We start from the raw sequence: 23,519 nt of genomic DNA, 5'->3' as shown, positions 1-23,519 counted from the left end.
GGGTTGTTGTCTGTCTATGGAAGTCAGCTCATGCACCCTCGCTGGCTCACTCATGGTAGCATATAAAGAGATGCCCTTTACACTTCTTTGTAAACTAGATATATTTTAGTAATTATAGATTAATTTTTTGACACTATATTGCCTTCCCCCACAAGTTAGGATATGTAATACCTTCTCTCAGATTCTGAATCTGTCCTCCATACAGTCTTCATCTAATTGCCCCCTTCCAATTTGTGGATGCATTTATTTTCCCACACCTTGTCATTATCACCAGGTAATTCCCTTTGTATCCACCCATTATGCAAATCATCACCTTGTGTATAGTTATAGTGGAACTAAAGAACTTCCTTTACTTTATTTATTTTTTGGCGAGTGTATGTGTGTAATTTGTTAATGTGTGTCACTGTTGTCTGTTTATGCCTGTTAACACAAAAGCCTGAGTTCCTTTTTTAATGAAAAAATATACATAATTTCAATTCTTTGACAATAGGTAGGCTCCAGGCAGTGTAGGCTACTGCACGGCATTTAAGGGGAACGTTTTCACTTTTAATATTTTTCAGCTTGGAACTTATTTCTCCATGTTTTAGTGTCTAAGTGACTAATGCGGTCAACTATTTTTGAAATTGGTCCAGTATTGAGCAAGAGCTTTGCAGCCGACAGCCGTGAAACAGGCTGCAATGTAATCACACAGGACAATAGCGACTGTCAATGTACGTCCACTAAAAATGCTGTTTTAGCAACTGACAGGCTCAGATCATTATTATAAGTGTCCGACTACATTATGGAAAGATGGAGATGTTGACGATATCCAGCCATGCTTTCGTGTGTAACTTACTGATACCAGGTCAACACTGTAACTTTAACTAATAGCATTAGCTTGCCCCGCCCTGTCTGCAGCTCTCCACTCTTGGTACAGCATTTTTTCCCGATGGTCTGCAAGGCGCAGTGTATGGACCGGTGTGTTAGGATCCAATTGTAGATAGCACAACTAGCCACAACGACTTTCGCCTGTCTGTATCCAAAGGTTAAAGTGTTTGAAAAATGCTTGAAGTGTAGCTCAACATTTTGTTGACACAATTTAGAAATAGCGCAATTACAAATCTTTTAGATAACATTTAGCTACGCCTAATGTACTCCAACACAACAACCTCTCCCCTAGCACTCCTCTCTCCAACTGTCACCAACATTTCCACTGCTCTCTTCTGCCAACAAGTCACCTCTCATGACTTTTTAGAGCAAGACTTCTCCATCTTTCCATAGTAGTCAGACACTTCTAATAACAATCTGAGCCTGTCAGTGGAAACAACAAAGACTTTTAACGTTCGTTGACATTGATGGCACATAATTGCCCCGAGGGACTACACTGCAGCCCAGTTCACGGCTATTAGCTGCAGGGCTCTCGCTCAATACTGGACCAATTTAAAAAGTTGTTGTCCCCATTAGTAACTTAGAAACATGGGAAAATAGGGTCCATGTTTAAAAATATAAAAGTCTCCTTTAATTAGTTAATTTTCTGTGTTCTAAAAATAAGAAAAATATGTTATAGAGATAATGACTGAGTTACCCTTGTCAAAATCAATGGCCGCATTATCCTTTAAAATACATTTTCATTATTAAATCAACACTTCTATGTTGTTGTTTCTGACATTTCTCATTATGTTATTTATATTTACTGACGATGAATGACAAATTCTTCAAAGCAATTGTTTGAATCGTGATGTCATTCAAATACCTTTGCTTCTCTCAGAGGTTTGTTGACACACACACACACACACACACACAAATAGTTGCACTGTTATTTCCAAACCAGATAAAGAAATCATGAAAAGTCATGCAGTGAATGATTTTACACACTTAAGTAAATACAACTGAAGTGCTAGTTACAGTAATAAGATAACCCCCATGTGGGAAAGTGCTTGTTATGTAATTGCATAAAGATGAATCATGGCACTATTCCACAAGAGAGTTCGGACTCATTCAATCTTAGCTTTTTAAAATGATTCATATTCTGTAAATTCATGACTACTTCATTGCTGTTGTCCAACATTTACCTCAGCAGGACATCAAAAAACATGTTTATTGTTCAGGCAAAGTGTTTTATGGTATATGACTGCAATAAAACTCCTTTCCACATTTTTGTTTTTCCAGGATATTTGACTGTTACCATAGAGCCCCTGCCTCCCGTTGTTGTGGGCGAGACTGTTACTCTCAAGTGTAACTTCAAAACTGACGGAAGGCTTCGAGAGATTGTTTGGTACAGGGTGAGTAAACCTGTCTACACTGTGTACACTCAATGACATTAAGCACTCCCTCCAAATACGTTTTGAGCACTATATAGATTTGCTTTGTAAAAGTGGCTGACTCTTCACCAAGTTGTTTGTGAAGTTGCTGAGTGATGATTGGATTTGTATCATTTTGGTACAGACAAACTGTAGAGTCTGAAATCAGCCGAGCCTTGAAAATGCCAAAATGCATTCTTGCTCTGTCATTCATGGTGCTTGTGATACAACCAACATGCTGATGGGTTTCCATGACAAACACGTTAACAGCACACAGAAAGATGACTTGCAAGGGGTGCTTTGATGATGAGAATACACTAGAACGTGAGGTACTGATTTCCTGAACAATAGATTTGGCTTAGAGGAGCTCTCCACTGACTGTGTCCCATTTGCTCATGAGGAGTACTATTCAGCCTGTAAAAACAGTTGGATATGTTTGTTTGTGTATGTACTGCATTTTTGGCTCTGGATGAAGCTTTCCAAAGTCTGAAAAATAACCCTAATGATGCTGCGAGGAGGAAGTTGCTATCGAGTTGCATTGTGGGTAATATAGGATCCAGCATTTCTGGAGCTTGACCAATACTGGACCAAAAGTCAGTCAGATATCTCAGCCTGTGTGGCATTGATTTTTTAAATTGTCTCTTCTGTGTCTTCCAACATTGTGAAGTGCGATACTAAATCTCTGAGTACCAAATTAGTAATTGAACCACGATGGTGGGAGAAAAGAGAAAAAGAGAATTTTAAAAAGATCCTGCCAAAAATACTTCTGCATCTTACTTGATACTTATTTCAACAGTATTTGATCATCATGATAGAACATTCACCTTGGTTTCACCCTCCGCCCTGTGTTCAAACACCTTTCATTAATGACCGAGTGGCGGTTTATTGCTTAGGCAGGAACTCTGTCTTTAGAGTAGCTTCTGCTTTTTCACTTTTATTATTGTGAAATAAAACTGTGTCTTTGGACTCATCTTAGCGAATGCTGACCTTTCAAGGTAGGACAAAAATAGATTTATGGCACTTTACACATTCACCTTAGTATCATAGATCACTTTCATTGCTGTGACAATTCATTTAATCAGGCAGGGATTGGAGAGCGTTGTTTTGCTTATATTCTGTCAGATTTCTGTGGTGTCTATTGATAGCTGTAGTTTAAATATTCACGATGAGAACAGAGCTGCCCATATTAAGTGCTCCCATGAGGAAAGCAAAGAGGTTGTAACTGTAAACTGGCCAGATCTCTGCAGTGGCCACTGCTCAGCACAACTGTTGATAAATTATAAATCAATTACCCACACTTGGCTGCCAAAGTTTCTTTAATCTCTGCCTTTCATTTGACTAAATAATGTTGACTTCTCATTTTACCTCCTGTTCGAATGGAACTGGGGTTGATACTCACCTGGGGAATCCTCGTATCTAATCGAAGCTTGGCCAATCAGACATGGGCTGTATGAACTGAATATTTCAGCAAGTGCTCATTTGTGCGGCTAGATCCTGAGGTATTCTGTTTGAGGATTTTTTAACACATCCGGACTGCAGTCAGATTAAGCATGTCTTAAGATGTACTTAGGATACATCTGATTATTGTAGAAAACCTTACAGTACAAGCCACACTAACCCACATTCTCCCAAAAAACACATTTCCAGTAGATGCTATCACCGCAAAACTTGGGATTCATGTTTGCCATGCAACTTTTCGGCTCTGTACCAAATTTGGTTTCAAGGGTGTGCTAAAATCAAGGTTGGTGCGTTTTGGCTTATAACGCAATGAATGTAAATGGCAAATTTGCAATTGCAATTTGCTACAGCTTTGCAGCTCACGCGTTGCAATATTTCCTGATGTTTGCCTCGCCGCCGTCACGCTTAGGGTTCCGTTTTCACAGACTACCGCTACCGCGTGCCCACGAGGCTTGAACCCCGTCATAACTGCTTGCAGTACTAGTATTTCTATTATAAAGCATTTTGTGTTTATTTTTATTAATAGGTTATTTTTTTTAGGAGACCGTTGAAATGTTATCGCCACAGAGTGGACTGTAAGGGTGTGTGTAAGGGGGGCCTCTCATTTAATTTTCCACAAGATGGCACCACATATGGAGACAGGGAGTGAATGCAAGAGCGTAAGAGTGATCCTCTGTAATGGATGTTGTACAGCCCTGCAGCTAACGCTTCAAGAGCAGATAAAGGAAAGCCTCTCAAGTGTCTACGGTTTTGCAATGTAGGCCACATTAATGTTTTTAGTGAGTTGTGAATACTGACAGGCCATGTATTAAGCACTATGGATATGTAGTGCCATCAAGCTGTCCATTATACTTTAATAGCATACACCAAATAGCAATGATGCATCATTTGAGAGGGTGGGGCTTATGTGCTGTCTGTTTGGGAGAAAAATGTCAGCATGGTGGCGCTCGCAGGGACCTACACATAAGCTCATCCCATGCTATGCCTGTTTTCATTTGTCACTCTGATGATAATACAGTATACGTATGGGACGTCTCCCAGTGGGCGCCCAGGTATACCACGCTGATGGTGGTGGAGCTAGAGGTGTCTGTAGCTTGTTTGGTGAGTGCAGCTCTGCACTCTGCTTTATTGTAATCACTGGATAAACTGTCTCGGCTCTCCTGTTTGCTCTGGCAATTACCAAACTCCTCCATCCTCCCCGACATAACTCTTCAGGGATCCTCTCTCTCACCAACACTAGTGTCTTCCCTATGCCTGCCCTAAGACACTTCCCTAATTTACCCCTGGCCTGTCTGCTAGCTGTACTGGTTTTCTGATACTCATCTCATCATTCAGCTGTGTCCACCTCTGTCCATTTCATTATTAGGATTCAAACTCACTTGTTTTTATCATAATCCTGCTCTCTGCTGAATTGAACCCACTCCATGTGCGGTACAGATACATACTGTACCTTTGCAAGATAACACGCAATATCAACTACTAAAGAGCACAGTATTAGTCATGATTCAGAGACATTTTGAATTTGTGTTAACAAATTGCAAAATAATCAGCATGGATTATTTTGAGCATGAGATATCCAGAGCACACCAGAATTTGGTCTCCACATTTTGAATTTATTATGTGGTCTTTTTTTCTAATTAAATAAATAAATGGAGTTGAGACTGAAGGTTAGAGAAGAGTGCTTTTCATTTTGAGATGTGTCATTCAAATCTCCAGACTAGCTTAGAAAAAAAATTATCTATCATTCTTCAATTTAGAACTGTGTAGCTGGTACAAAATGAGTGGATGCCAGCATGTGAAATAGGAAAGGGAGCCAAATCAGAATGGCATGTTGAATCCCATGTTTTCTGATCATATCCCTGTTTTCAATGTTAAAGATGGACAAGGTCAGCACTTTGTTTGAAGAGCCACAAACATGAAGAAGTAATGTTTAGTTAATACTTAATTACACCACTACATTTCCGTTTTTTAGCCTGTCACTTTAACTACAGATTTACCTATGAAGAAGACATGAACATCATTAATAAATCAGAAATCATGATGATTGAAATACCTTAATTGATGCATTAATTAACATATTGTCAAACACTGTGGTTTCAAGCACAATTAGCTTGTGAAGTACAAATAACATTAGCTACCTGCCTGCTATTGAAATTGCTAACTGTATCCTGAAAACCATCATTGTGATTAATGGTTCAGTTATATATATATATATATATATATATATATATATATATATATATATATATATATATATATATGTGTGTATATATGTGTAGATATATATATATATATATATATATATATATATATATATATATATATATATATATATGTGTGTATATATATGTATGTGTGTGTATGTATGTATGTATGTATGTATGTATGTTTATCCTGTCATTTCGGGCTTACTTTAAAGAATATGTAATGTTTGGTTTCCTCCCCTCTCGTGTGCGTGGGTTGGTATTTGTGTCGGAGAAGTAACTAATCAATAGTATACAATGTGTGTGAAGGACAATAACCAAAGAGTAGTTCTTAATCATCAGCTGAATACCATTAAAAGCTTGTCAAATTTTGATGAAGCCATCTGCCCCCACTGGTTCTATTCGGATCAAGTTCAACACTTAGCTTTACAACCTACGCTACTACACCTTATATCATTGTGTCACTACATGTTCAAATATCAATTTGAAGCTACAACTTATACAATAGTCTTTTTGGTCAAACAACTTTAAAGAAAATCTGACCTGACAGGATTTTATGTTCAGTACCAAACTAGAAGGTAATGGGATGTTGTTATAATGAAGCTTAAAGGGATATATACAATTGTTTGAAGTGGGGTTGTATGAGGTATGGCTACTCATCCATCCAGGCGGTCGGCACGCCCCCAGTTTAAAGAAGAAGTCAGTAGTACCGGCACGGAAGCTAAGCGATGTACTGTACTGCTGAGTATAGGGGCAGCAGATAAATGTATTTTAAGTTTAAGTGTACGCTGTATTTAGATTATTTTCGCCACTTTACCTTGCCATCAGACAGCACTTTTCAATAGGGAAATGGAATGGCTCCCTTAAGTGTGCCAATGAGTGTAGTTCTCCTTGTCTTCTAACTAAAATTGGACAGTTGGCTGTTGGTCTCTTTTGAACTCACCCATTCACTCTGAATTCAGTTATTTCATTTTTTTTTAGAAATTCCTATATATCTACTTGGATTTATGTATATGATTAAATCTTATTTGTTCAAAATGATGTACCAACTTACACCAATTGTTCACGCATCATGAACAGACCGCAGTCCTTAGTGAATTTGTGAGGGTTCTCATATCCAAGTGCTGCATGCACAGTTCTTCCCTCACGACATATTGCCATTATCTTAACAGCACAGAAGTGCTGTACACGTGTACTAAAGAGTTTGCCAGCAGTGTTTGGACACAGGCCAGCTGCCTTAGTTGCTTTGAGGAGAATATGTTTATATCTGCAAATAAAAATAAGTGATGAAAATAAAATGTAAAAAAAATGAACATTTTAAAATGTAAAATACTGACCTGACTTCAACAGTACAGTCTTGACTTACAGCAAGAAACTTATTCTGGTATAATAGACTTGGTGCCCACGCAAACTTTTCTTATTCTAATACCCCCAACTCTTACATTTTCCAGATTTACTTGTGGCCCACATTTTGACAAATCCCATTTAAGCTGTTGGCAGTGTCAAAGCACAATATAACAGCTATGCAAATGACTTATCTCTTGTCACAGTCAGCCAATAAATATACAGTAGGAGTGCATTACCTGAGGGCCACTGGATTTACTGTCTTTTTCTGGCCATATGTTACCTCCAAATTCAATAGCAAAGAAAGGTTACCGGACACTCAACCTAAAAGTGGAGTGTTTTTCTAGCCAGTAATCCTGTTGCTTGACTGTGGTGAGACACAGGAGGTATGGTAAATCCAAGTTTAAAATCTTCAAGACAGGGTTGCCTGGGCAACTGGAATCTGTGAGTACAGAAGAGAGCTCACTGAATGTGTACGCACAGCACACTCCTGTGGTTTTTTTTGGGTGTCTAACTTCCCGCTGTTTAATCCCCAGAGTGTAGCTGTGTAGGTTCAAAATGTCCTTGTGTTTTTATTGTAAAGTCATATATGAATAGTGGCAGGCTAATGCATGAAGTCTGTCTATTTATGTACAGCATCTATCTATTTCTCTATATGGCTGTCTAAAAGTACCATTTATGAAAAAAGGGCATTTTTCATTTAATAATTTCTAGTACAGACACATGTTTTGAAGTAGAATATAGAAATAAGAGCAATATCCGTCCAGAAATGCTTTTCGTATCTTTGTCTTTTAGGAAACATTTCCAGTTTTGGAGCTTAGGCTCCATCATCAAATGTAATCAAGGTACGGTGATTTTGCTACAAACCATTAGATGATTTCTGAGAGAATGTAGGCAAACTAAGTAACTGCACAAACTGTCAAACTGTCTGTAAAATATTGGTCTATTTGGTATCACTTGACCTGCGATTAAGATTGGATATGTAACATGTTATGATTATGAGAGAAACTTTGTTGGCATAAGTCCATTTCCCTCAACACTTACTGTACTGAAATCAAATTATCAAATCACGTTTATTTGTCACGTACACAATCATACACAGTACAACGTGTAAGGAAATATATATATATATATATATATAGCTCCAGAAAGTAATTAACAAATCAAGAATAAAATAGAATACTCTAGAATAAAATAAACCAAATAAATATTTTGCAATAAAATCAGTATGATATAAAAACGAAAAGAGTGAAACAATTAAACAGACTATGGGTGACATTCAGAAAAATGTAAACCATATAACCGGTACTTATAACATATGTAATATGTGGCAGGTGGATGGATTATAATTAGGGTTATAAATTAGTCACTGGTTCAGGACCCACATGGGCTAGGGGAAGAATCTCCTCATCCTCTCTGTTTTGGACTTTAAAAAAAAAAAAGAATTGCACGCATGTATTCACTTTAATGCATAAATCCTTGCATTCATTATGATAGCCTCCTAACAAAGAGTAGTACCATGGGCAGATCACTATCGGCTGAAGGGCAGCTGTAAGCTCTGTGCCGAAGGGCTTCCCCAGCCTTTGTCCATGGTGCTGATCCGGCTCTGGCTCCCAGGGCATATTCACGTTGCTTCAATCATGCCCTGAGTCTCCCCACAGGATCATTCAGCACTGGTGAGAATGGCCCTGCTTGTTGAACAATGGGACACTACGCCTTAGTTCGTCATATTGCATGTATAGCCAACATTCAGGTTGCTTCGTCTTGACATGGTGAGAGGCAATAACTTCCTTCAATTTTCTAAATCTGCCAGCTTCAAATGTGAACATAACTTTTTTCTAGATAGAAAATTAGTGTGACAACTGTTTAGTTTTCATTTTGTCTGTTATTATGCCCACTGAGCTATTTAGTTAGTGTGCCCTACTTGGCAGAATAGAGTTTGAGACTCCTTGTTAGATTGTAGCATCATTAAAACGTCTGAGCATTCCCCTGCCTTCATCTTGCTTCTCCACTTGGGTTCAACCCCTGATCATTAGATCATCAGAATGAATAACTTTACACTGATGTGCCATTTGAAAGCAGTAAACCATAAACACTTGTCCTACAAACTAGGGAAAAGAGACATTGGGAATTTAGCCTCTGATTTCAAAGACGTCCGAGCATAAATATGTGTATACTTGAAGTCAGGGCAGCAAACGTATAGATAAAAAATGTTGTTCTTGTGTATTTATATATTATTATTAATTAGCATTTTACAAAATGGGACATTATCTTCCTTTTGGTAAAAGAACACTTTGTGTTTCAAGGAGGCCCACTAGTGCCACATGCAGTGTTATTATCATACATTTTGCTATCAACAGCCAAAGTAATTACCTCCTAATGTGGTCATTTCTTCTTGAGTTTTGTACCCTCATCCAAATCTAATTTTATTAAGAGAGATCTCACAGGTGAGCTCTTCACATCTTACATCAATACTGGATATTATAAAGCTAGGGCGTACTGTAAAACACTATAAGACCCTGTCTGTGACTGACTTTCCTATCTCTGCAGGGGACAGCTAACAGGCCAATCTGAAAAGAACATTCAAAATCACTTTCATTACATTTCAATTTCAATTCAAAGAATTTTATACACCCTCTTTTTGGAGAAAGGAAAAAAAAAAGTGGTCTGCCCCTTTAAACAGTGGCACAAACCTCTGTCATCTTTATTAGCGTGCTGCTCCATGCCGAATGTGGTGCCCCAAGGGGAATGGGAGATAAGGTGATACGGATCACTGCACCGCAACCTTCCCCTTTGAGGATGCCACTGGGGCAAATAAGCAGCCTGTTATACATGGAATGATAATTACACACTCATGAGTCCCTTTTTATCCACAAATTCTAATAGCAACAAAGGGACTGATCATTGCTGTGGCGGTCTGAGAGATTGTTCTGCTAATGGGAGTGACTGTGATGACAATAGAATATTTTGTTTCCATGCTGCTAATTGTGATTAATGCCTTCTCATTTAATGCATATCCCAGAGATCCTCAGGTATCTATCAGAAGCATACTCTGTATCTAATTAATTAGATAATTCAGCAAATGATTATATGGAAGAATTCTCCACGAGAGCATTTGGTTTTTCCCTACGGACACATTTTCTCTCCATGACAATAGGATTAAATATATTCTAATTGTTTTATCACATTTTTTCATCTGTATGGTAAATGTGAGCATCAGGGTATAGTACTGTATATGTCATACATGCATCACAAAAGCATTGCATGGCACATTTATTTTTCAATCTCTTTGTTTGTTTTTACCCAGAAATTGGTTAGATAACAGTATTAAATATAATCGAAGTGCTTACATTGGAACAGATACTGTAAAACAATAAAACATCTGTTTAACAAGAAAGATAATAGTTCATTACATAGATCTCAAAATGTTTTGCTTTATTATATTTCATTATGATGGCCATCTGGAAGAAGATTTTGAAGGCATCGCTTCAGCTTCACTCTTATTTTAAGGCTTACTGTACTGTTGCTCTTCCAATTTTCAACATGTCGTGAAAATTCATAATCTCCCTACCAGAATCATACCAGATTTTTGAAATCCATTCTTACATTCACAGAAGGATCAAACAAGTCAGTGATTATATAGTGCTTAGGATTGGATCAGAGGCTCTTTGTGACATTTGGGAGAGGGCATTAGAGGAGGAAGTCATTTCCATGCCAGGAGAATCTTAGCAGTGGCCCCTACTGCGTCTCAACCCAGCGCACTGCGAGTTCCTCCAGGGGCATGAAAGACTCAAAACAATTACTTATTTAGTTCTTTATATATTTTTTACTTGTTTACTTCCTTGTTTGTTAATTTGGATAGACTGTGATGAGCTATCTAAGTATAAAAATACTCTGTCTGTGTGTCTGTCCTTGCATATCTGGAGAACTGTTCATCTGCCAGCTGTTCTCATGAACAATTCATACATATAGTTATGAAAAGTAATGCACTGTAATTCCTATGCATTCCACGTTTATTACTGTATGCCACACATTGACTGCCGCTGTATAAGACCGTTAAGATCCGCATAGGGAGGAGCTCGGGATGGATGGGTGGATCCTAAAACACAGGGCTTTCAAGCGGGGATGCAGAGTTTGTGTCCTGAAAGAAGTTAAGGGGAAACACAAGACTTTCACCCAGGAAACAGGTGTTCCTGTGCTGGGAGTACTACAACTTTCAATAACTCAAACTACAATCATTTTTTAAATCTTAACTAGTTGTTTTGGTGCCTAAACTGAACTGTCGTTGCCGCATAACGGTCACCTTTTGTCAGTTAAACTTACCTGCAATGGCTGCAGAAGCGTTGTCACCTCACAGTGCCCTATACCCGGCTCACAGACCCCTTCTGTCAGCTAAGCTTAACTATAAAGCTTTATTTAACTTAAAGGACAATTCCGGCGCAAAACGAACCTACACTTACAAAGTTCTCAATGCTTCGGTTAACATTTTGGGACCCTCATTATGCTACCGTTGAAGTTTGGTGATATTTTGAGCCTTTTTAGTGGTATAAATAGTGATTCGTTTTTACGTTCCCTGTGCCCCGAATACTAGCGTTGTAAGCTAATCAGCGGTCCGCGCTAGCGTCTTTCAAGCTAAAAACTCATTCGATTAGCATGAAAACATGTCCCAGAGAGCGACAGAGTGGGTACACATCTGTTAATAACTCCTAGGTTTGTTTTGCACCGGAATTGTCCTTTAACCCGTTCATGAGAATGTGTTTTCATCCTATCTACTTAACACAGGTGTATTGCTGGGGGCCCAAGTACATGCCGTGTCAATTTTGGTGAAATTTGGCTAGATGGTGGCGATATAACAACAAACGTTTTGGCCTGTAACTTTTAAACCATAAGTCTCAGAAACAAAACTATTTTTGTAGTTTTTGATGTCAATGCAGTTTCCCAGTTTCCACCTATCTTCCATGGTCAGCATGCATTTAACATCACCACTCCAGATAAAGTTATATCTTAAATCAGACAAAGTTATATCTTACATCAGCTCAGATCCCACTCACAATCACAATCTTGTAGCACACGCACGGGCACTGCACTAGTACTTCCAAAGTGGAAAAAAGACGCACATACAAACAAATGACACGTGAACCCTTGATGCTATGTAAATCTATTAGCTAGTTATGTTATAATTTGCAAAGTCATAAACTCAAATACTTTAAAGGATAAGCTTGGTGACATTTTATATTTTGCTTATAATCAACATCCCCTTTCATCCCATTGAAAAAAATTTGATACCAGTCACAAGTACTGTCTGTGTAGCCAAAGCTTGATATAATGTACTCCTCTGTGCCGTAGAGCTCCATTGTTGTCCAAAAACTATTAAAAACACATCAGTGTGCCACACTGTTGCACTGGGTGATATGTTCCGTCATTACCATGAACATGGGTCGTGCCTAGATGGTAACTCGACATTTGATTTGCAAAAGTCTCGCCAGATGGTTGAGATAAGCATTGACCTTGAATGAGTGAGGTTAGGATAGTTCGTTCGGAAGAGTTTTTGCAAAATCTAGGGTTACTATCTAGACACGACCATGAACATGGGCACTTTAGTATATTTTGATTTGGTCCCGCATGCATCATTCTGCTGCTGTAAATACTCATTGGAGCACCAAATGTGTATTAATCCACAGCTGAAAATAGTCCCCAACAAATGCACTACACATTCTTATAGTCTGCCAACAACTACAGTGTCCTGCTGTTTAAAACTTTTCAGCCTTTTTTTTTTTTGGTTATATAATGAATTCATTTATTTGTGACCCATTTTACATTAGGTTAATACAAGCAATAAAATGTTCCAGGAGAGCATCTCTGGTCTGGGGCACTGGTGTATAGTGCTTTCAAACTAACACAGGGAGGAGTAATACTTGATTTCATTGTCAGCTAAATTGACAGTTTATATTGGCTGCAGCAAGGAGACACATCACTGTAACTCCAAGTGCTGGTAGAATATAGTATTTGGAGAGCAGTGTAGGCTAAGCATGAGTTTAGTTGATACTATTTTACCCATTTCTCTATCAGTGATAATTTGGGAGGCTAAATACTGTAGAAACACGATGTGAATGTTCATTTGTTTTCCAAATTCTTTACAACCACTGTAATTGGATATGTCAGTTTGAGTGTAGCATTCTTTTGTATTCTAGTTTCAAGATGAGACAAAGGGAGCTCCAAATGAATACTGTAGAATGCATGATAGCTATATGTATTTAAACTATTTACTTTAGTTTTTCATTAAAACCCTGTCACACAAATAGTGTCAGGTAGTGAAATCACTGTCAGGTAGTGAAACTGGAATTAGTAATGCAACATGAAAGTGACCCTAAAGTTGAGAAACTCTGTTATAGAAGTGTATAGTTAAGCGTGATATAAGTTGCAAAAGAGAAATTATATTTCAGCTTTCTTCCTACCACTGCAGTTGGTTCTTATGGCTCTATCTGCCTTTAAAAATAGCATAATGACATGTGACAACCGTTACACATTTTGCACGTTCAACTAGACATATATAATATTTGGCCTGTTTCTTCAGTATGATTGCATTCAAATAGAACATTAATAGTCCATGATGCAACATCAGTGTGGGAGCAGAAACCATTGAACATATATAGAAATAGGTCATTACAGCAATATTTCCGCATGTGAGGAGTTTCTTATCTGTGCAAGCTTCACAGAAACTGCAACAACATAACATAAAATAAAAAAATAAAAATAAGGGGAGACCATAATGTAACCAAATTATCTACTGAGTGACACTATCTAAATTAGTTAGTGCTCTCCCAACAAGGGGAAGTTCTTAGAAAATATTGATTGCTATCTACAAATTTAGACTTCAACACATACCGTTATCATCCATCCATTCATCTTTCCATGCCTGACTGTATCTTCTTTTTCCTCTTCAGGGTTATTATGTAGCTGTGCCAGCATGCATTAAGTGAACGGCACCGAAACACCCTGGATATGTCACCACTGTATCGCATGGCTAATAGGGGCACCAGTTATCATTACGTAATAGGAGCTGAGGAATAAATAAGCACTCATTAGGGTCAATAATTTAGGGGCACATCTTTAGTCGGATACAGACAGTATTGGCAATCATGTCTGAAAAAGAAATGGAATGAAAACAACCAAGTGACATCTTGGAAGTGAACATCTTCAGCCAAGACAAATTAAAGGAAATATGAATAACCATGAAGCAGTATTTCTATGCTTCTTTTCCAGAACATCTCAACTATGAACTGCAGTAGGCTTATTTTCTTTATTGTGTTCCCACAAAATAATCTTTAGATGAGTTTTGTTGATGCCTTCAAACAAGGCTTTGGCCCCATTGACACAAAGCCTAGGGCTAGACTGCCCCTGTCCAAAATCACTGAAAACCTGATTCTCTTTTGCAATCCATAATAAATCGTTTACAGTGTGAACCACTAGTCTACAACATTGTAGCAATATGAGTAATACAATAAACAATACATTGGGTCATATATATTATAAATAGCCTGATAGTAACCTAACACCACCAAATTGTAGTGTTCCCCATTAATTAATAATTGTGTGTAAATAAAACTTTTAAAACTGGGGGCGACCTTTAGTTTACCCAATAGAGTGTGCACCACCGGGTTTTAATCCAACCCACGGCCTTCTGCTGTATGGCATCCCCTCTCTTTCCCCCCTTTCCTGTCTATCTGTACTATCCATTAAAAAGCCCCAACATGTTTTTGAAAATTGTTTTATCAAGAGAAATTCACTAAAAGGTTTAAATAACAGCTATAAAAATAAATAAATAGAAATATCATTGATATATCATGTGCAGCTCTAGCTTGATTGGTGGTGTTAGCCATTCTGAAGCAGCACACTAAACATATTGAAAGTTGGTGAATACATGAATTGTTTATAATGCCTGTTAGGCTTCTGGTTCTGATCATCAAATGGTTGGCTTGTTCTTTGCTCTCCCACAGTTTATGCATTAGGCAGAAATAATTCCCAACTTGTTAAATAGCAGTATCATAAAGTGAAATGCAGTATATGCATGCCACATACTGTATCAGGTTACACCCTGGCATCTAGCAATTACATTTACATAGTACTAATTTCTTTTCTGAATAACTTTGTGGTGAGAAACGTTATCACCACCTGGATTATGTTTACAGGTGTCTTTTTTCCAAATAAATGAGTCTCATGTGCAGTAATAGAGTTAAGGTTAGTAAAGATTTGTTCTGTATTAAAACAAAACTATGATCTTTCACTAAGCTTAACCTTAAGTGCTGCAAATGCCTACACATAACCAGAAGAAAAAAACATTTCATCAGGCTTTAGTTGCTACAAGCTGATATTGCACAGCCAGATCAGATATGTTGACAGAAAACAAATGAGATACGCTGTTAGTGAACATTTTACTAATACATTCAGTCTCAACATTTTGCAACATCCCAGATTATGCTAATCGGCAACATTTTCTCATTATGTCAATAAAAAATCGTAACCCAGGCAACATTTCTTACAAAACATATATACCTTTGCAAAGTACTTGTACATAAACTGTGCTGATGAGGGTATCTAAGCTACTGAAGGAGGAGAAACATCACAGTCATCCTCCTGATATCCTCCTGGTAATTAAAAATTAGCGTGTGATAATTGTTTGTAATGTGGTGTCCCATATTTCCCACTTAATCACAAATTGTAGAGGTATGTGAACACAGGTGGCAAACATAGCTGTGAATGCACCACTGCCAGCAGTCGAAAATAATACAAATCTTAAATTCCGAGTTGATATGAATATGCTTACAACAAGCATCATGCAAGATCTGCTTTAGTTTCTTTACTGTTGCGTTTAAGGTGATGACAGCAGGCCTTGGTTTTCATCTTAGACAGTTAAGCTGCAGAAATGAGCTTCTTCCACTTCTTCCTTTGAGACGTGACCTTTGCTTGAAGGCTGTAGTCAGTGCTTATATTCACTCGTCTATCCATCCTTTTTGTTCAGCTTCTTATTCAGTTTCATGAGCCAGCTTAAGAATATGCCGTGAGCAAACCACAGAGAAAAACACTGAATACGTTATCCAAGGTTTATCAGTGCATCAGTTCTAAGCACATATTTTAGATCAGAAGTTGATATGTACAGACTAAATTACATATATCCTAATATGTGTTAGTCATTTCTTTGAGATGCTAACTATCTTTTGACCAGTGCTTAGATATAGTATAACTGCTGGTATGAGCATAGGAACACTCAGTTTATACTTATCTGTAAGCACAGGTTGGTTTCCATCTTGAAGGGGTCTTTATTGTAAAGGTGTGTTTCTTTTTGATTTGTTTAGATTTCCGTTGGTCCTTTTTGTGAAAAATAATAAATTCACCTTTGGTCACTTCTGGCATTTTTTTTGGGAGGGGGTTTGTTGTTTTTGTGACCCTTTTGTTAGGTTCCGTGTTAATGGAAAGTCCTAGGTATATTTCCCAATCTGTGCGGGTTAGTCCTTTGCCCCACATTCTTCCAGGGAAATTTTCCATGGCGAACTGAAGGAGATACCCTTTGCACTGAGAAATACTTTGTTGTTTTGAGAACACTATACAATTCACTGTACGGGAGATAATGTAGCATGGAATAAAGCTCCATCTTCCCTGCTGAGTGTCCATGCAGATTCTACTTCACTGGATAGTATACATGATAGAGGAGACATGGCTGAGAATTTGGAGACATGTGAGGACAAAAAAATACAAACTCAGTAATTTTGCAGGTGCATCTCATGAAATAGATAACACAACTTTCTTCTATGTCATTTGTTGTTGCATGTACAGTATTATTGGGGGCAAAATATCACTGAAATGCAACAATCACAAAATTCAGTTCTGAAGGAACATAATGTACAGTACAAGATGGTCAAACGTGAATGTTATCTTTGTATGTTTTCTACTGTGAAAAAAAGCAAAACAACCCCTCAGCTCTTTACTTAGAAATGTGCTCCATTGCTGCCACCGCAGACATTTCTCAACATTGTTCCTTTTTTCTTGTTCTGTGGACTACTGCAGATGCAGAGAGGTGCAATGAAAGGATACTGCTGCTACAGTGTAACAATTTGCTAGAGAGGCTTTTCAGCATGAGTTTGTTTACTCACTGCCATTTCAGAGCGACAAGTGAACTGAAAGCCAAGAGAGCTGATTGAGCCTGTAATTGAATCCAAAGAGACCGGGCCTTGAACATAAATCTTTTTGTTTTCTGGAGGATATCAGGACTCCTACATTTACCAGAAAAGTGTTTATCATACGTGCAACCATACCACACACAGCATTGTTGCTAAGCAGCCATCGCTGTGATGTCATTACAGTCACTATTTCAGAAATTGATGTCCTCTTCCTTTTTTGGTCACAAAGTTTCTGTAGCTGCCGAGTGACCTTTTTTTTTTTTTTTTTTTTTTTGAGGTGAGATTCCCATGTCATGCCGTCTCCCTCACTCTTCTGTTCATTTGAAAAAAAGTAGGGTGGTAATGCCTCTAGAACACTTTTCCTACCTGATGTCAGTGTATGCAATGGCAGATGTCAGAATTGTTCACAGTCTGTGTTTTAGATTGTATTGTATATCAATCAAGCTTTTAAAAAGTTTGTGAAAATAGGTTAACATTTGTTTCTTCATATTTCTCTGCACTTTCCTTGCAAAACTCTGCTGTGCCACATATAAGCTATATTTGTACTTCAAATTGCACTAGGTAGTTGATGGGTGTGAGTATTAACTCTAATGTGTTTGTAAAATTGGAATGGTTTTATTGCAGGCTGTTCTCATGAACCATTCGTACATATAGCTACAAAAAATAATGCACTGTAATTTGTGTGAATTCCAAGTATTTTTTGCTATATGCACCACAATGACTGCTGCTGTATAAGAACGCTGTGGACAGCGTAGGGAGGAGGTCGGGGAGCAGAGTTCGCTTTCCCAGGAAAACAAAAGACTTTCACCCAGGAAACACTTGTCCGTTCCTCGGGAGTGTTTGGATCCAAACCACGATTTTTTTTGTAAACTTAACTAGTCGTTTTGGTAGCTAAACTTAACTGTCGTTGCCGATGACGCTCACTTTTTCTCTACAACTCAACTGCCACGGCACCTGATAGGACCGCCATCCCGCTGCCGCTCACGGTGACCTGTAGCCGGCTCCCAGTAACCTTTTTCTCGGCTAACCTCAAATACAGTTAATTAATTAAAAAATGCGCTACTTTGGCTCGGCTACAGCTCTGTGTCTGTCCCTCTGCTTCGGTTTCACTCACCACTGAGTCTATCTTAATGTCCCGCCCACAACACTATCTGACTATCTTTTACTGTGAATTATGTTGAAAGTTTCGAATTTATTAAATCCATCCATCCATCTTCATCCGCTTATCCGGGGTCGGGTCGCGGGGGTAGCAGCTCCAGCAGGGGACCCCAAACTTCCCTTTCCCGGGCCACGTTAACCAGCTCCGACTGGGGGATCCCGAGGCGTTTCCAGGCCAGGTTAGAGATATAATCCCTCCACCTAGTCCTGGGTCTCCCCCGAGGCCTCCTCCCAGCTGGACGTGCCTGGAACACCTCCCTAGGGAGGCGCCCAGGGGGCATCCTTACCAGATGCCCGAACCACCTCAACTGGCACCTTTCGACGCAAAGGAGCAGCGGCTCTACTCCGAGCTCCTCACGGATAACTGAGCTTCTCACCCTATCTCTAAGGGAGACGCCAGCTACCCTCCTGAGGAAACCCATTTCGGCCGCTTGTACCCTGGATCTTGTTCTTTCGGTCATGACCCAGCCTTCATGACCATAGGTGAGGGTAGGAACAAAAACTGACCGGTAGATTGAGAGCTTTGCCTTCTGGCTCAGCTCTCTTTTCGTCACAACGGTGCGATAAATTGAAAGTAATACCGCACCTGCTGTGCCGATTCTCCGACCAATCTCCCGCTCCATTGTCCCCTCACTCGCGAACAAGACCCCAAGGTACTTGAACTCCTTCACTTGGGGTAAGGACTCATTCCCTACCTGGAGAAGGCACTCCATCGGTTTCCTGCTGAGAACCATGGCCTCCGATTTAGAGGTGCTGATCCTCATCCCAGCCGCTTCACACTCGGCTGCGAACCGATCCAGTGAGTGCTGAAGGTCACAGGCCGATGATGCCATCAGGACCACATCATCTGCAAAAAGCAGCGATGAGATCCCCAGCCCACCGAACTGCAACCCCTCTCCACCCCGACTACGCCTCGATATCCTGTCCATAAATACTACAAACAGGATTGGTGACGAAGCGCAGCGAATTCATTAAATGATTGCTTAAATCGGTATCGTTATCAGCCTAGAAAACCCAGTATCGGTCAATCCCGAAAAAAAGACACTTTAAATAATGCCATGCTAAACATAGCAATGTGTAAATGATGGGTCTGAATGACCCGCTCACAAATCAGAGCTATAATATGGACTTGGTTCACTCATAACCAGGCCAGCTTCTGCTGCCAAGGAAAAACAATTAGAGAAAAGCCTCCCTTCCCCAGTGGGTTTAATGCGAGTGGAGAGAGATAGGTTTTGTAATAGATTTTTGTCCGTGTAAAATGAGATGCTGACCTCTAGGTCCAAGACATTCAGAGACATCAGAGAGAGTGGGACAGCACACTCCCAGTGGGGCCAAAGGATATTCATCCAGGACATCATTCTCGCGCTTGGTGTGAGTCATACTACCAGCCATGACAGCTCCTCCTCACGGTAGTTATCACCAGAGAGCTTCTGAGGGTGTTCAAAGTCGAGATTGCATCTACACTATGCAATCAAGTTCTTTTTTTAAATGTCATGAGACTCCGGCAATTGACACAGGTTTTTTCAGCTCCTTTGCAGCTGTTGATTCGGTGATGTTAATCATGTCATCATGACAGATTCATGAAGAGGCAATTTTGAAAGATTGCGTGTCTTGTTTATTTTTGTGGCTTTGTTAATTGAATAAACTTGTCAGGAAAGCTGTTTCCTTCACATACTACTAAGTCATTTTCCTGAATAAACTTAATGTTGCTGTGGAGTGTTTCTTAATGTATATATGCTCAAAATGACACAACTTCACCACAGTGTGTTGTTTTGCCATTTTGATTCAAATTGTACACTGTTTATTATTCAGATGCATTCATTGAATCCCTTAATTATTTTTCAGAGTTTTTGACGCTTGCAGCTTTCATTCTCAATCCAAATGCAGTCAGAAATGTTTAATATTTTATGTTAGTCAGAAATGCTTTGTGTTGGAGACCGCCGATATAAGAAAGACTTTACTTTCATATAGTTAACAGCAGTGTGCACTGTCTGTGATATTGTTTATCACAGATACAATTGTTATTTAAATTTTCTGTCCTCTCTTTAGCTGCAATCTCTTTGTTCCCGTTAGGTTGTCTTTGCCATGATGTATCTTAATGGGCCATTATAATGTCTCCAACTGTGTCAGATTGCCACCATTTTATACCTCTCCATCAAAAGAAAATTTGGCTTTTCATGCTGTTTATTGAAGTTAAAGTTTGGTTTTGCTCATGACGAGTTGAGATAAATCCAAAATGTTTATTTCATGTGTGAACTAGATCAAATGACTTCAAACACACACATGTTGTTTAATTGGCACGTAATTATGCATAGTTTTATTTTCTTGCTTGACAGTGATGGTGAGAATGTAGATCTGTAAAATGTGTCCTCTAAATCAGGGGTCTTCAACGGTTTTTTTTAAGCCAAGGACCCATTATCTGAGACAGAGACAGAGCACAAATAGGCTGATTTATATTTGGTAATAATATGTTGGATTCATGTTAAGAAATTTTCATTTTTGAAAAAACGTTCAAAAGTACCGAAACGTTGCCATTAAATTGTTTTTTTTTTGCAAGTTAGACAGTCTGCTGGAGTTTCTTTGCAACCTTTGACCTACTTATCCCCCTCTAAAATGAACAACAATTTGGTGCCCCCCCTGCAATAACTCTGAGGACCCCCTAGGGGCCCCAGACCCCCTGTTGAAGATCTCTGCTCTAAATTGTAAGTGTCATAGTTTCTACATTTATTGTGTTTTTAATGATTCATTTAATCGGAACTAGTGATTTTTGAAGCCTAACTAATGAGAACTTGTCTTGAGAACTTGGAAATGTTGCGGAGTAGAGGCTCTTCATGTAATGGGATACAGATATTCTTTGGCAAATCATGTTTTTTTTTGTTCAACTTATCGCTGACTTGATATTGACATTCTTACTAATACAGTATGTAAATACTGACATGCTATTTTTACACTATTTAGAGAACAAATTACACATTAATGTATGAATGAATTAATCATCATCGTCATTAATCAAGTGCATTCATTAACTGTAGCCGCCCACATACTTTTTTTGTTTTAATCCAGTATTCATCCTCAAACCCAAAGGTCATCAAATATTCAGAATGAGAAACTGCATATTTGACTTGACTTATTATTAAACTGCTGGGGTCCAAATAAACAAAGGCACTGTGGCATTTGTGTCAAGTGTGTCCTACAGAGCATGTTAACTTTTAATAGAAAGTTGTCGCACATTTGGTAGATGTCACAAACTCAGTGGTGGTCCTGGCTATGATTGTGCCCCCCACCCAGCTACAGCACAATGCCTCTCCAACTGCAGAAGTTACAGATCATTCACATTATACTAAATGCCTATCACCCTTAACCCATACCTGCCATCTAATTTATCCTGATCAAAGCTTAGCTGTAGGCAGACATGCTGACATTAGCATACAATCCACAGAGCTTTCCAGTGCAACAGAGACAAGGAGCGAGCTGTGAATGTTTTGTTTATACTCAATCTTGATGCTGATGCATAAGGAATTGAACATTACATTCATCAGTGATTCATATAAATCTTTAGAGAGCACAGCTTATTATGTCAGCTCAAAAATAATGTGACCTTAAAGTGTCTGTAAGAGATATTTTTATAATATAATAATATATAATAATTAAAATAACGCGTTAATTTCGATTAATTAATCTGAGAAAAAATAACACGTGAAAAAAATTTGTACCCTTTTTTTTTCTTTTTTTTTTAACTTTCTTAAAAAGTATCGGTTCAGGCACCATTAATTATGTATGCGATTCATTTCAATTAATTAATCACAGAGTATGTAATTAATTAGATTAATTTTTTTAATCGATTGACAGCCCTAATAATAATGTTTCAAAAGACAATATGAAAAGGGTCACTCGCTGTGAATTCCCTCAGCTTTATGGAGTTTGTTTAATTTGTTTTTGAGTTTTAGCTCATTGTTTAGCTGTCCGGCCCACAACTTTACCTTTTAGGTTCACTCTCACAGCATCATTTTCCGCCGCCGCAGGCAGGCAGTTTCAGTGAAAAAGCTCTACAAAACTCACTATACGCTACCCGCTCAGCGTTGGTGCCATGCCATGTTCTGTCAATGTCATTAGGCATAATAATTAGCCGTGTGCTTCTGTTTGGGAGAGTTAGTAGCGTGTTTTCGGAGACACTGGAGCAATGCACCTTTGTTTTTCGTTATAACGGACTGTCGGCCAAATGGCTGATGCAACAATACGTAATTTTAGATAGAGCTAAAGGTTGCTTTTACACCTACCTCGTTTGGTCTGTTTAAAACGAACCCTGGAGCGTTTAGTGAGATAGTCCGGTTCGTTTGGGCTGGTATGAAAGCTCATCCAAACTCTGGTGCGGATCAAACAAACTAACTTTGGTCTGCTTGAAAACGGGGGTCTCGGTTCACTTCCAAGTGCACTACAGTTCGGTTCATTTTAGGTGATAACGCGATCCGACCTAAATACAGAAAGTGAACCAAAAACAACCCATTTACTAGCCAGCATTTTCAATCTTGCACACAATTTACGGACTTATGATTTAAGGGATGATAACTTTCAGTTCCATAAGCTGTTCTGAGCACACATTGCTGGTCGTCTGTGTGACAACACATCATCGTCTCTCTCCTTCACTCCGTCTGTCAGCTGCTCACATTGTTCGCCTTCTTTTAAAGCTGCAGTAGGTAAGACTTATAATCTAACTTTCTGTCATATTTGCTGAAACTGACCCTATGTTTGAGTAGAACTACATGAAGCAGGTAATTCCAAAAAAATCCGGCTCCTCTGGCACCACCTACAGCCTGTAGTGTGATTTGCAAAAATCCACAGCTCCCTGTTCAGATGCACCAATCAGGGCCAGGGGGGGTGTTTAACTGCGTGTCAATCACTGC

The 23,519-nt window shown here is 38.8% G+C and overlaps 1 protein-coding gene across 2 annotated transcripts in view; it reads left to right on the top strand.

Annotated features, from left to right (window-relative positions):
* The window catches only part of igsf21a (immunoglobin superfamily, member 21a), a 218,651-nt gene that overhangs the window by 76,872 nt on the left and 118,260 nt on the right, over positions 1 to 23,519 (top strand). For both annotated transcript variants that reach the window (XM_078247520.1, XM_078247518.1), the window contains exon 2: positions 2,149 to 2,261. In XM_078247520.1, coding sequence (XP_078103646.1) covers positions 2,149 to 2,261 — 113 coding nt within the window. The remainder of the gene's footprint in view (positions 1 to 2,148; positions 2,262 to 23,519) is intronic.

Source organism: Sander vitreus, chromosome 4 (genome assembly GCF_031162955.1).
Source record: "Sander vitreus isolate 19-12246 chromosome 4, sanVit1, whole genome shotgun sequence".
In the NCBI taxonomy this organism is placed as follows: Eukaryota; Metazoa; Chordata; class Actinopteri; order Perciformes; family Percidae; genus Sander; species Sander vitreus.
The sequence above is the reverse complement of the archived record's forward strand: the minus strand, read 5'-3'. Positions and strand labels throughout refer to the sequence as shown.